General features: G+C 41.0%; 1 protein-coding gene across 1 annotated transcript in view; it reads right to left on the reverse strand.

The window, feature by feature from the left end:
- The window catches only part of LOC137544899 (protocadherin-9-like), a 1465400-nt gene extending 1451121 nt beyond the window's left edge, over positions 1–14279 (reverse strand). Inside the window, exons 1-2 of the mRNA XM_068265997.1 lie at positions 14265–14279; positions 14002–14151 (exon numbers count right to left, since the gene is read on the reverse strand). Coding sequence (XP_068122098.1) covers positions 14002–14151; positions 14265–14279 — 165 coding nt within the window. The remainder of the gene's footprint in view (positions 1–14001; positions 14152–14264) is intronic.
- Positions 14280–15991: the final 1712 nt, after the last annotated feature.

Below are 15991 nucleotides of genomic sequence, written 5' to 3' on the forward strand. Positions count from 1 at the left end.
TTTACACTAACATAAAAGAACTGACAGAATAGCTAGACATTAATAGTTTAAAGATTTTTAAAGGAAGATGGCTTTTCTCACTGTGCACCAGGGAGAAGGAATGAAGTGTAAGTCCTAAAATTTCCCTTCTGACTTCTGACAGAGTTAATGCCGCAAATTCTGCCTTGATGTTAAATACACAGCTGTGATTTTATACATGGATTACTGAAGCACTATGAGTGCAGAAAATCACTGCACTAAATGTTGAGCCTCTACAGACTTCAATACTCATGCTTAAACCAGACTATAAAATGATCCCATGTGCAAAATATTTGATAACAAATTCTCTCTCGCTAGCACTGCTGGATGTCATCCGTATTTTATACTATTACACTATCTTCCATCTGATTTTACTGCAATCTGGACTAGCCTGACGCACCAAAACAGAAAAATAAAACTGAGGACAAGAAAAATAATGTATATCAACATACTTTCCATCTATTTGTCTCATCAATCCCGCCCATAATCTCTTTCTCATTTTGCACTTATCATTCCTCTTTTTGTCTTTTTCACCTTCACATATTCCTTATCTCTGGCTTGTACCTGTTCAGCTTATTCAAGTCATCATTTTTCATAAGAAAAAGAAAAGAACTTTTTTTGTGGTTTTATTATACAGAGCCAGATAAAAAAAAATACCCAGAAGAAAGCCAAAATACTTTAAAATAGACACAGGAAAAAACATAAATAAAAGTGATAGTCTGATTTACAATAGGGCTCAGACACTAATGAGCTGCAAAACATGATTTAAAGTTGCCAACAGCTTGCACTTTAATATTGGTTGTGGAATTCATTAATGTTGTGGTGTGCTAGTGTGATCTCATTGCCAATATGCCACATATCACATCTTCCTTCTGCATCTATAGGAGAAGGTGCAAGTGCCATTTACTATCTCAAAGCAGTAGGGATGACTTTTTGCACCAACACTCACAAGTCGGACATATTATTTATGCCTTCATTCAGATGCAGCAGTCTGTTTTCATACATGTCAGAGAGGCCGTTCTATGAGCATATTTATTGCCCAAACTGTGGTGCAGCATAAACTGTCACTTAGTCATTTATATAATGCCTTGGATTCAAGGAGGTGTATAGCTCTTCAGATATGAGAATGTCAGTAAGCCATGTACCTGGTTTACAGAAGCACTCCATTGCTGGAGATCTCTGCAGAACATAAGCTATGGTCTTGCAACCTCTTATGCATTTCTTAAAATTGTCTTCATAAGATTATTATTATTTTTTTTCCCATGCCAGCTGGTATGGCCAGGATGGTTTATCTGGACAGGCTTTACCATACTGATCTTTACTAGCTTGCATGGTCCATGACAGTTGAGGGTCTGCAGGAGAAGAGCAGAAATCCTTTTCCTCTTCTGCAAAGCCCATCCATGTAATGAGAGAGGCCATGGCCATGGTGGAATCTGGGAAAAGGGTACCTCAGATGTCCATCCTGTCAATGTTAAGTAGTTATAAAACATTATTTTGACACCCTACTAATTTATAATGAATGTAAAAAGAACAAAACTGTAATAAACATTTGTATTATTATTATTATTATTATTATTTTGTATTTATATAGTTCTGGCATCTTCCATGGTGTGCTATATAATGTATATAGTCATGTCTCGGAGGATCTCACAATTGACTTCCTGCTATAGTCATTCATTGTTTTATGTTCCTACAGTTGTCCAAGGCCAACTTTTTAAGGGGAATCCACTATCTTATCTGTATATTTTGGGACGTGAGTCCATCACATAGTGTCTTTGCCTAGATTTGAACTGGAGATTCTAGTACTGCAAGGCAAGACTGCTATCTATGTTCTTGTTGTTGTTTGTTTGTTTGTTTGTTTTTTAAAGTATAAAAAAGCTAAGGAAGTACGTCTGAGCTCAAAAATATAACCTAACTTCACTATATGTAAGAAAGTACAAAAGTCACTTTAAACTTTGTCACTTCCACATACGTCCTCAGTCATCAAGGGTGACTCACAACCTCCTATCACCTCCATGGGAATGAAAGCCTCCATTTATATGGATTGTGTTTCTACATTGAAGTGCAGTCCTCTATAGGCTCAAACAGACACTTCCATGTGCCTGTCATAGTTTGTCAAACCCAAATCTTCAATGAGTTTTACACCACCTTCTATTCCCTACAGATGTGAATGGGAGGTTTTACTGCTCGGCTGACAGACATTGACAGAAAGGAAGATGGATGTACTGGGTGCCAAGCTCTAAGATCTTTGTTTCTAAGTACAGGGCTTAACAAGACACAAAGAAAAAAAAACTTTCTTACATGAACAAAGCTTTAGCAATATACAGCAACATTTCTTTTATGCATAGTCAATGCACATCGACTGCTGTTGTAAAACACAGAGTCTCAAATTTGTGCATTGCATCAATCAATTAAACATACAGCACCTTTGCAAATGACATTGAAAATAGGATTCAGCTTGGTGTGAGGCCGTGATAGATGTAAGACTATAGCGAAATAATGGGAAAACAGGAGAAAAGCCTGAAGATAAACTGACAAATAATAAGCTGTTTGGGGAATGGTTCTCGTGTTAAGAGCAATGACTGAAAGATAGCTGCTGTAGGGAAAGTAAAATATGCATGACAAAAAGAAATGCTCTTGCCGTAAGATGTGACTCGTAGCTGAACTGGTCAGGAAGAAATGTGATTCTTCTGCTACCATGTGACTCCATGCTAACGCAGAACAACCTTGCAGTCTTGCCGGTATGGATTATTAAAACCACATATTTTACTAAAGAAAAGTTAATGTATTTCTGACTTGGCAAGTCAGTGTACATCATTATCCAATACAGAAAGTCTTGTGCTATAGTCTCAGTGTGGGGCTTTAAGCACTCCAAAGATCACAATGCCCTAAGACTAACCCACACCCTGATCCACACATTTTACTTTCCCTCAAATAACCCTTTATATTATTCCTACTCTCACGTTAACGTTTCACACTAACACCTACATCACCTCTATAACTCAAAAGTTAGATTTGATAAAATCATTGAATGTACTGAATATTTGTTAAAAATTAGGGTATTCCTGATCTGACAGTGGCTGCTGGAGACTGGAGAGGTACCTAGAGGGTGCACTTCTCCTTCGTAGACCAGCTCCGACTGACATAAGTGACAGGACCCGGTTCCCGAAGCTGTGGGCAGCGGAGGATGACAGGGTGGGACTGATCCGAGCAGATGGGGCTGGAGGAAGTACCAGGTATGTATAAACCTTTTGCATTGTTCAGCTCTGAGTCCCTTCAAATACAACTAATATCTGATGACGGCACACCAAGTATTCAGTAATAAACTTTATTATGATGCAAACAAAGAATCCAACATTTCAAACCGTCCAAACGTCCCTTTGTCAAGGAAATAGCATATCAGCCAGAACCTGTTCCTGTTAGGATAAACAACACTCACCAGGTGACATGCTATGTTTTCTTCAGGTAAAATAGTGGCGGCTTCCTGGACAGCAAGTGATGCAGCTTGCCAGCCGCGCCATTACAACTACTGATACCCTTTGAGGAGGAGGAAGAGTGAACTTCTGACTTCGTGAGCAAAACAGGGAAGGAGAAGGGGACCCACTATAGCAGCAGCTACAACTGTGCCTGAAACAGCCCCCTAATAGTAGACATGGGCTGTGCCAGCATCAGCCACCACTTTGCCAGCATCAGCCGCCTCTATGCCAATCTCAGTGGCCACTGAGCCATCAGCACTGAAAGCAGCCACCACTGAACCAGCATCAGTGGCCACTGAGCCACCAACACTGAAAGTCACTGATTAGCAGCCACCACTGTGCCAGTAGCACAAAACACCTCTTTTAGCAGCCGCCACTATGCCAACAGCAGCAATAGGCACGGATTTGCAACCACCATTGTGCCTGCAGCAGTAATAGGCACTAATTAGCAGTAAAGATGAACAGAACTGTTTTGCTAGTGAATAGTTCATAGCAAATAATGGGTGTTCGTGTTCGCGTTCGCCCCCTCAGGCTAACACATGGCGTGTTCGACCCGCCCCCAATACAGTATAATGGAGCCAAACGTTGACCCTCACCCCAGAGTCAGCATACACATGGCAGATAATCAGCTATCCCTCCCCTCCCACCAGGAGAGTGTGATGCAGATAGGTAAAGTGTTACTTAGGCCTGTGTTCTGTGTCCCCAGTGGAGTTTCTTGCTGCTACAATACCAATTCACCATCTACATAACCCCAGAGCCCTTCTAAAGGCTCTGGTTTGATCTTGTGATATTGATGTTTAGTGTGTCCACACAGTGCACTTTAGCTGTTGCAGACCAGACGCAGTCAGTGCTTAGTGCTACAGTAGTTCACCCTTCTGGAGGGCTGTTTTTCTTGCTATTGTAATATTGCAATCCTGTGCGTCCAGTGCACCCATTAGCTGTTGGAGACAGGTCTGTTGGTCCAAGAAGTGCATGACCATAATCCAATAATCCTTCCAGTATCCACTACTGCCCCCATATAAGGTTTCAGTGCAGATTCAGTGTTTTTTTGGTCACTTAACTACCTCATCCCAACTGTAGCTGCTGGAAAATGGTGATCGCCTGCATTCCTGCGAACGTGTGCACAAGCACAGCAGCCACTACACACAACTACACAAAGGCTGCCGCCAAGAGGACTAACATTTATGTCCTGGAGGTGTCAACTAGTAAAAACAATGATTTGCTCACCTGACGTTATCACTAAAGCTCTTTGGGGTTCTTTGCAGTGCGTTAAATGTGGTGTTTCGTCTGTCAGTGTGAACCGGGCCTAACCCTTACACTACCTTATCGCTGTGCATACACTTGAGTCATACTGACAAAATGCGTAGGGCGGAGCTTAGAGTCACGCAGGACGCTACCTGGAACAGAGGATGAGCAGGACAGTACTGAGGGCATGCAGCGGGGTCTGACCACGGCAGATGCTGCCAAAATCAGATAAGCTCTATGTTCTTCTCTATTTGGTACGCAGATTTTAATTGTTTTTCAGCGATTAAATAGTTATATAGTTTTACACTATGGAAGTTCCATCTCCTATCTTTTAAAGGCTTACTTTTAAGGTAATCGTGCCCAGAGTATAAGAGGGCCGATACGCTCTGTTTCAAGTGGAAACACGGTGAGTGTAACCCACTAGGGGGGAGTGTACCCCTATAAGTTCTTTGTGGGCGAAGGTTTCACTCGGTATGTCCTAAAAGTGTTCACTGGGTGCCATCGCACATATATATATATATATCTATTTCCTTGAGCACGTGGACATAAGGCTTTTTGGATTGAAGCGCTGCTTTGTTGGAATGTATTGGTGTGCATACACACCGGATGTTTTAAAAGCACTTAATTCTACAAATTTAGGAATGTACTGCGATTTCTGCCCTTTAGAGATTAAAACACAACTCTGCATCAACTACATAATTTTTGGTGGGACTTTTGCCATGAACCCCCGCTCCGGCATGCCACGGTCCTGGTGTTAGGCCCCTTAAAACAACTTTTCCATCACTTTTGTGGCCAGAAACCGTCCCTATAGGTTTTAAAATTCATCTGCCCATTGAAGTCTATGGCGGTTCACCAGATTCGCCTGTTCATGAACTTTTGTTGAAAATTTGCATTCGCATACTGAAAATTTTATGTTCACTACATCACTAATTAGCAGCAGCCACCACTGTGCCAGCAGCACCAATTAGCAGCTGCCACTGTGCCAGCAGCAGTTACAGCCACTGATCACACTGTGCCTGCAGCAGTAACAGAGACTGATTAGCAGGCGCCGCTGTGCCAGCAGTAATAAGAGGCACCAATTAGCAGCCACCACTGTGCCAGAAGCAGTTATAGCAATTGATTTGCAGCAGCACAATGCTAGTAGCAGTAACAACCACTGCTTTGCAGCCACCAATGTGCACGCATCAGTGTCTCCTGGAGATTTGAACATTTGGTGAGGGGGCAATCCACCAAATAATTGTATGTAACTTTGCTAGTTTGGCCCACTAGCGGTCTCAAGAATGCCGATAAGGCCCTTGGTGTGAAGTTTGCACGCCCCTGGCCTAGGTCGAATTACATATAATGTGAAGAACGGATACCCCTATTCAGTTCACTTTTTCTCCTAAGTTTTCTCCTAGGAGATATTTTTTTCTGTTTAAAATAACTTTTCAGCACTCTGCAATTAAAAAAGTACCAAAAAATTAGGTGAACAAGTACTAGTAAATTATTCTGAGTATTTTCTTGCTTAAAAAGCATTTGTTTGATAAGAAAAAAATATCACATAGGAGAAAACGTAGTAAAAAAAAGTGACTTGAACAAGGGCCTGGTTACATTTGAAGCTTATGAATGGTGGTCCGGACGTGAGAAAGGATGTGTGAAAGATCCGGTGTGTTGGAACAAGAAGAGGTGACATCTAATCTCTTGATTATAATAAAATGCTAATTTTACTGAAAAATAAAGCTGTATTAAGAGAAACCAATAGTACTATTGATTTCTAGCAGTGTCCCTGATTCTGCAATTATCTGCAATCTCAAAAATGCCCTAACCTTAACAAAAGTCTTACACATTTTATTTTATGACCTGTTACCATTAGTTATTCGTAAAAGGCACTGTTCAAATCAGTTAATGAATTGCAAAGATTTTCTTAAGTTGAATAAATGCAGCAAAGCTGTAGAACCCGCTAAGGCATTGATGCTATTTGTGATCCTGGCAGACTATTTCCCTCCACCTCAAAAACTGAAGGTGACAATCAAAGTTAGACTATGCAGATGAGTACATTGCTAATGCACTCCAAAGATTATTGCCAGGAAGGTCAGTTTATAGCAGAGCCCTGCTTGTTATTGCAAAAGGAGAGGAGGGGTGTAAGGTCTTCATGCTGCTCAAAACCGGATGGATTTATACATATTCCTTCTGTGTCTAAAACTAAACTAAATCTTTTCAAAAAGCTATTGTTAACATTTACAGCTATTTTTATTGATTTCCTCTCGATTTTATGAAATCATTTTAAAAAGATGAATTCCACAATGATGCTAAGTTTACTAAGTAGGAAAGTGGATGAATGTAAAGAACGAGGGATGAAGTTATGATGGTTTAGATTTGAAAAGCTTATAGAGATGACAACCAAGTGGATTACGCAATTTACACAGATGACACACAACTGTATATGTCATTAGCATACAATACACATCAGCATCCATTAATGCCTGGAAAAACTGGATGAACACCAGCTGGTTGAGGCTGAACTCTGACAAAACAGAGGTGTTAGTGGTAGGACCTCCACACATGATGGATAAAGTCCAAAACTCTTACCACTTCAAGCTAGCAATTGGGGGAAATGCAGCGCAGCATAAAGACACAAAACCTGGGGTGCTCCTGGATGGAAAGCTAACACTCAGTCAGCAGGTATTAGCTATCATCAAATCCTCACTCTTCCATCTGAGAAATATAGCAAGAATTAAATACCTTATAGCAGCTGAAGACCTACCTACTGAAGTTCATGCATTTGTATCCTCCCGCCTGGACTACTGCAATACTCTACTCATCGGATGCCCAAATAAAGTTCTGTGCCACTTACAATTAATACAGAATGTAACAGTCAGACTACTAGCCAATGCCCCCCCCCCCCCCCCACCACAACTCACACATCTCCCCAGTACTGCCAAATCTACACTGGTTTCCAGTAAAATGGAGAATCCATTTTAAGATCTGCCTGCTGACATTCAAGGCTCTAAGCCACATGGGACTCAGATGCATAGCAGATCTATTGGAACTATATGCCCCTCCAAGCACTCTCCACACTGCCAGTAAGATGAATTTGGTTATTCCCAGGATCCACTTAAAAACATTTGGTGCTCGGGCCTTTTCCTACTCTATGGAACTCACTTTCACAATCAGTGCAAGAGGCTACTTCTTTGGACAGCTTCCATCTCTTTTCCTGCGCCTTTGAGACTGCAGAATGCAGGGGCACCACATTTTGAGTCCCCATGGAGAAAAACCATATAAAAATATGATGATAATGATGATGCTGATGATGATTATTACTACTATTATTTAGGCTGTCTAAATGTCATTTATTTATCCAGGCCAAAATGCCATTCACAGGATGACAGTGAAGTGGCAGGCCAGCCCTACCAACTCCTACACACAAGTGCCTACTTTGAAGTTGCTAGCTGGAGGCAGTTCATTTGATTACCATCCCAGAGCTGATGTATATTTTCAATAATATGCAGCAGTTTATTAGTTGGGATCTTGCACCAGATATTGGCTATAAAGTAAAGTTAAGTGCTGGAGCTTTATTAGTGCTTTGCTGAGTGCTGGCTATCAGTTGCATATCTGCTGCCACCCAAATGATATATTTGGCAATGAAGATGATAGAAATTAATAAGGGTAAGTGGTTAGGGTTACATGTTATTTTGGGAAGGTTACAGGGGTTAACTCACCTAGGCTGCTGCCTTCTGATGTGCTCCATGCCGCATTCCAGCTTATGACATTTCAAGTTCAGAGCAGAAGTTTCAGCTTAGAAGGTGGGATTATTAGAAGATGGAACATGGCATGGAGTGCATCAGAAGGTGAAGGCCTGGGTGAGTTAAACCACTGCATAAACAGACCACTGCCCTCTCTGGGAAAATGTTGACTCCCAAAATCGATCATCCCTTTTTCTATTTTCTCCCCATGATTGTTTGGGTTTCCTCCTGGTACTCTGATTTCCTTCAACATATCAAAAACAGTTAGGTTTATTGGCCTCATAACATTGGCTTTAAATTACAACAAGAACATACATCATAGACTGCAGGGCTGGTTTAAGCAACAATGGGGCCCCAGGGCAAAATAAACCTGGGGGGCCCCCCCAACATATACCCCGGAATAAAAATCGGCATTAAGAGACCTTTTTTGCAGCTGGTATAGTCAGGGTGTGAAGCCCCAATCGGTCGGAGCTCCACATTCTGGCTATTCCAGCCTGCATGGGGGACAAGGGGTTAAAAAGTTTCAGGAGGGGGGACCCCACAATTTTTTAAAAAAATTCCCACACTCTAAACATAAAATTTTTTTGGGGGGAAAATAGGAAAACATGCCAGGGATCTTCATACAGCCATATTGCGGCTGTATAGCGATCCCTGGCCAAAGCGCTGCGGCTGCGTATAGATCCTGGAAACCCCGTCAGGAAATGTATTGCGCTTTCGTTTGATGCATGTAAAATTACACTACCGTTAGGTTTGCTTCTAAAAGTGACATTTACCGCATTTAAAAGTATACTTTTTTTCCTTCAAAACTTTAAAATCGATTTTCTCAAAAACTATAAGGTCTTTTTGAAAAATTATTCCTAATGATCTCCTTAACATACCCTGCAAATTTAGGGTTTCTAGCATTTAAGGTGGATTTGCTATTAACCATTAAAGTCGGCAGGTTTTTAAATGTGTTTTTTTTTTCCTTTGAAACTTTAAAATCGATTTTCTCAAAAACTATAAGGCCGATTTTGAAAAAATGTTTTCCTCTTGTAGCCACTGGGGGCCCCTACAAGCTCTGGGGCCCTGGGGCAGCTGCCTCCTTTGCCTTAATGGTAGTGCCGGCCCTGATAGACTGTCTATAGTAAGGATGTAGTAGATGTCAGCAGTATATAAACACAAAATAAAATTTCTGATGGTGGATGAAATCTGTTATTTTTTAATGCTTAAGTATTTACTACATGGTAAACAATCTTTAGTGGTCTGCAGTGATCTCTAGGTAAAAGAAGTTATGTCATCATTTGCAGGCACAGATTGACAGCTCAAACCTTCCCATCGGACATCAGAGTACTAAACATTTCAGCTCAGCAGATGATATATGAAACATCACAACATTACAAAATTTGCATTGGTATGCCTGCTATCCTGGTTGAGCAACACATGCCCAATATCATGGCATGGTGTATATGGTTTACCTGTGTATTAGTGTCCTGTGTCTAGACACAAGGGAAATTCCAGCTATACAATGCAAGTGGCCATGCATGGTACTGCAAAGAACAATTACCTGCAGTGCTTTGAATGGTACTGCTAACCTTATTCATTTAAATTCATACAGAAGTAGAATAATGCATAGCACTGTGGCACAACACAGCAATTGCTATTATAGTCACTGTTCTTTATGCAATATTTGAATTTTCCATATATGGGACACCATGTGAGTTGTGGTGTACTGGGATGTACTGTAATGTAATGGGGCACATCAGAAATGACTCTATAGTTGGCTTCTAGGTCATACATGAATGCATTAAAAAGCTCTGTTGCTTTACAAACTTATGTGGTTATATAGGTTGAAAACCATGCATCCATCCAAATCATACAATGGGACCTAGTTGCGGGCCAACCTCAATGGCTACTGGTCACCTTATAAAGCTCCCAGGTGTCTATTGCCCCCCCCCCCCCCAACCCCTTTACAGTTCCCTGGAGTATAGTAGTCCTCTCTCCAGTAAACAGTTCCCTGGTATCTAGAGGCCCCCACCATCCCCTATACAGTTCCCTAGTGCTAAGTGATTTCCCCCTACTTCCCCAATATGGCTTCCCTGGTGTTCAAGGACACCACCTCCAGTATAGCTTTCCTGGTTGTCTACAGTGGGCCAAACATAATACAAAGTGGGAAAACACTTTGTGGGCCGGATTTTGACATGTATGAGTTAGATCAAGCTTAATGGCTATCCCTTATAAAGAAAACTGTGGATGACATTGGTTGTAAAAAAAAAATGCCCAGGCCTTGTCAAGTTATTTCCTTGTGTTTTTTGCCATTACAACTTACCGCAGCAGGACATTTTACAGCTTAAAGAATACCCAAGGTGACCTGTGACATGATGAGATAGACGTGTTTGTACAATGGCAAGCATGCAAATAACTATGCTTTTTTCCTTTTCTTCTTTTTCTGCCTGAAAGAGTTAAACATCAGGTATGCAAGTGACAGTTTCTCTCCAGCTGAGATCTTCTTATAAGTAATTACAGTCATAAAACATTTTCCTGGCAGAGGACAGCTACTGAGAGCAGGGGGTAGATAAACAAGCCAATAGTTCATATATTTTAGGTTCTTGGACACTGAAAGACTGTATCAGTCATAGAAGGCAATGTAACATTAAACATACAATAGATCTAGTGATTCTAAGAAAAAGTCATTTTAGGAGTAGGAGTATAGACATCATTTTTGATCTCATCAGTTTATTTTCACCTTGAGTTTCCTTCAATCACCCCAGCTGTAAAGAACATGTATATTTTACTATAGTGTGGTGAAACCTTGTTTCCAATGTACACACCAAACTTTGTTCTGCATATTTGCTTGGAGATGAAAAGCCATATGCCAAGTCTTTATGTTGACCTTCAATGTATTTATACATATTAATTAAATTTCATCTAAGTCATCTTTCTCCCCAAAGTAAATACATTTGGTGTGTGTAACCTTTCATTAAAAGTTAGAGCTCCTGACCTAAAAATGACTTTAAAACTTTACACTCTCACCAAATCTCTCATGTCCTTGGATAAGCCATAGAACTGCACACCATTCTTATGGAATCTGAATTGTGTCATGTATACATTCATGCTGGACAGAGAACTATAAAGTATTACTGTATAACATTTTGTCTTAATAGGGTGTGTGGGGTGTCACAGGGCCCCTAGTGGCCGGACCGCACAATGCCTCCCAATCGGTTTCAGCACACAGAACGTGCAATTTGTGGTCGCAATCGGTGTGCAGAAACCGCTGGGAGTTTGGCAGCAGACCGACTAGAAGGGAGCCTGTGAGTTACGGTAATACAAATTACACACTATTTCAGGGTATAACTGCCACCACCTCTGTTACCATGGGACAGAGGAACCCACTGACTGACTCTAGACCTGCAAATAGAAAACGGTTAAACACATTCTATTTTTATCTAGCTATCAACAATAGTAGCCACTCTTCAGAAGCCAGGGTTCAGTTTGTGTGGCTGAATAGCAGGGTAGCTGAATAAATAAATGACCTTAGCGTTGTTTATTAAAAAAATGCAACATAAATAATTAATATATACAGAAAATCGTTAAAAAATGGAAAATGTCATTTGTTTCAGTTCAGAAAAATGGCCGCCAGCCACATGTTCCTCTTGCTGGCTTGATCAGGTGATGGTACACAGGGGAGGACTTCCCCTTGTATGCATCCTAGTTTTATGGAAGCTAGTTTTGGGGTGGGACCAAGCCCGCCCCTCTGGTTGACAAACCAATCACAGTTCAAGTCTTTGGAGAGAGATCTTGGTTTAAACTTTTAAAACGCTGTAACTCAAAATCGTTAAATGCCACAGTTGCGCTGATAACAGATTAATACACAGTGGATTCGGGGAACCATACAGAGACCAAGTATCCTGAGTCTAGCCCACATGGTTGCACCAAAATTAATAACTCTGCTTAGGAATGGGATACAAACTCCCATGATCTCTTAAAATGCACGCAATTCCAACTGCGGCCTAAATGTGTTATTTTAGTAGAGATAGTCAGTGGCATTCTCCTACAATCTTACCAAAAAATAACTGGCTATATTTTCACTTTGGGCTGTCCATATGACAATATCCTGCAGTGTTGCTGCCATTCTGTCTGTGTGACTGCAGTTTTTGAATAGGCCCCCTGCTGTGGCTTTTCCTGCCTATTCCTGTGTATGCTGTCGTTCACAGGTAACTGTGATGAGGTAATTACCTGGTCAGAGTTGTGACAGGTACGTGTGAACTGCCTTTTTTGATCAAGTAAATTAAACCCAACATGTCTTAACTGGTCAGCAAACATATTTTAGGAGAAGAAAAATTGTCATTTTGATTGCTGCATTGACTGCGCAAATCTTCCCGATTTGCCTGCGTTTCTCACGGCTGTTCCGCGACATGGGGTGCAGCTTAGCACCCAGGTTATGCACCCAACCTAACAGAATGGTGTGCCACACCAAATCTCTTAGGCTGTATCCACAGTGGGACGTTGCAGTTTAATGCAACGTTTAAGTCGTAACATGTCTGCGTTAAGAGGTAATGCACTGCAAGCAGAGAGTTACCACAAGTTCCACAACGCAACTTTAACGTTGCACTGTGAACGGCTCATAGGATTAGCGTTTCAGTGTGGTAAGCTGCGTTATAAGACTTAATAACGTGCGACCATAACGTCCCACTGTGAATGCGACCTTACTCATTTGTTTTAAAGTGAACCCAAGGTGAGAGTTATATGGAGGATGCCGTATTTATTTGCTTTTAAACAATACCAGTTGCCTGGCTGGCCTGCTCATTTATTTGGCTGCAGTAGTGGCTGCATGATGATGACACCATAAGCCTTAGCATGCAGCTAATCTTGTCAGTTCTGACAATATTGTCAGAAACACCTAATCTGCATATGCTTGTTCAGGGTCTATGGCTAAAAGTGTTAGAGGCAGAGGATTCAGCAGGACAACCAGGTAATTGCTTAAAAGGAAATAAATATGGCAGCCTCTATATAACTCTCACCTCAGGTTCACTTTAATAGAGTCTATGTCAATATATGCATTTCAAAATGTATTTGTTTGTCATACAAAGCATCTGGCCACAAGGGACTACGCATAATGATTTACTGATTTACTTTTTTTTTTTTTTGCCTCTGAGCAGTCTATATTTTTTTGTGTGTTGATGATGTTGTTATTATACTACTGAACATGTTTGGTATACTGTACAGAATTCATATTATTTTCGAACTTTCACATCTTAACTTTCTGAGATACTTAGAAGAGTGGCATGAGATATATTGTTTTTTTTTTCATTGAAATGAAAACAGAGAAGCACAATCTTCTTAATTCTACCTTACGTTTAAAACAACAATTACATGATTGATTTAATTTAATTTGGTACTCCAGACAAATGACAGCTGAAATCTACTTTTGTATTTGCTTACGTGTTTGGGAACACTGTCAGTCACTTGACATAGAAAACACCTTTTTTTGAAAACTGGTTCCATTGTTATTTTAAAATAGGATTTTCACACAACTACAGATAAACGTAATATAGTAAACTTACCCTAACGGAAAAAACGAGGGTCGGTGAAAAGGTGTCTGTAGCAAGTGAAGAGGCCACGTCTGTTCTATAAATGACCTTTCCATAGTCGTTGGGGGCTTGTAAGAAAGTTGCCGTACAAGCGAGGCAGTTGCATTGTACAGTGGTGCCACCCTGCAAGTTAAAAATGATGAGTAATGTATACCTTCTATTTCCTAGGTTTCCAATATGCTCTAATTCAGTTAACACAAAATGTAAAGTTATTATTTTGCATCTATAAACTTTACCTTAGTCTCACCCATTCTCATGACATGACGCAGTCCATACTTGATTTTAAGGAAGGTCAGAAATCTCCAGTGGAACCAAATGTCTGATTTTCTGATTGGAAATAGGCTTTCTGATCGGAAAATCTAAAATATCGGTACATCAGATTTCTGAAGCCCTCAAAAGCATTCCATCAATCAGAAAATGCAGATTTTTTAAAATGGAAATTGAAATGCCACAGTAATGATAGGCCAATCAAAAGACTCAGATACTACCGAGTATTTTTTAGGTTTTTTCCATTGCTTTCCGATTTTGTGGTAAATCAACACATTTTCTGATTGGTCTAATGCTACTGAATATTTCCAATTTTCTTTTTTCTGATTTACCAAGAAAAATTGGAAAATCAGAAATACTCGGTAGTATTGAGCCAATCAGAAAATACAGTAATTTACCACAAAAAATTCTGCTGATCTTTTATCTGGAGGGGGGAGCGTGGAAGGAGGGGACCCAGGTGAGGGAGGGGGGTCTGCCCCCCTCCCCTCTGCTGTGCCCACTGCTTGTCCTTCCAGGTTACAGGCTATACTGGGGGGAAACTACTGCCTATACTGGGGCAACTTTACTACCTATACTGTGGCAAGTATACTAACTACCTATACTGTGGCAACTTATACTGGGGAAACTGTACTACCTATACTGGTGGTAAGTATACTAGCTACCTATACTGGGGCAACTGTCCAAAACAATTCACTGCGCTTTCTCAACCCTGAACCCTGAGCCCTGAGCCCCTGAATGAGTCACGTACTGTGTCGAAACACTTAGGGCGGAGTCGGAGGTGTGCACGCTGATGTCCCGGAAATACGAGAAGGAAGCAGGAGAGACAGTCTGGTGGTGTGCGACTCTATTATATCTGCTGTAGGAGCGTATGTACCCTCTCTTAACCTGCACAACTGTGACATTAAACTTGAATGCTGGTTTTACACATGGAGATGCTCCTTGGCTGACTACCATATTATATGTGATATGCTAACATTCAAGACGTGCTTCTGGTGAGTGCATTCACATAGGGAGAGTGAGCAGTATCCCATATACGGTGGAGGCACTACCCCCAGGAGTGCATACATGGGGTGCAAATTGTAGTTTTTAAAAGGCAATACTGTGCAATACTGTGCACTATGTGCGTGTTTTAATTGTTTCAGTTTTGAGAAAGCACAGTGAATCGTTTTGGACTGTTGGCAAAGTAAGGTGAAGTGACCTGTTTTTTTGCAGCGATCCCCTGAGTAGTGATTTTCCATTGAAGCGCAGTATAATTCTTTGCAATTGGTATACTGGGGCAACTATACTGGCTGCCTATACTGGGGGCAACTATACTGCCTACTCTATACAGGGGCACTTATACCTGGTGACCCGCCTACCTATACTGAGGGCGAAAATTTGTGGGTGCTGTGGAATCATTCCAAATCGGGGAGGGGGAGTAGCCTCACAAGTTTGCCTCGGGCAGCAAAAAGTCTAGAACCAGCCCTGCTCATATGATGCATGGGGGGGCATTCTGTTTTTGATCAGGATAATTCAATTAGACCCATTGAAAGATATCAGAGAAATATATATCCTTAGTGTCTGGCTCCACTTGTCAGTTTTTCTGCATGAGTTGTCTGATGACAGTTTTGCATAGCTTTCAATTGTTTTTCTGCATGGGAAAAATGCATTTAACTGTGAACTAGCCTATTAATTAACATTGATTGCAGTTTTCCTG

This window comes from Hyperolius riggenbachi, chromosome 2 (genome assembly GCF_040937935.1).
Source record: "Hyperolius riggenbachi isolate aHypRig1 chromosome 2, aHypRig1.pri, whole genome shotgun sequence".
Classification (NCBI taxonomy): Eukaryota; Metazoa; Chordata; class Amphibia; order Anura; family Hyperoliidae; genus Hyperolius; species Hyperolius riggenbachi.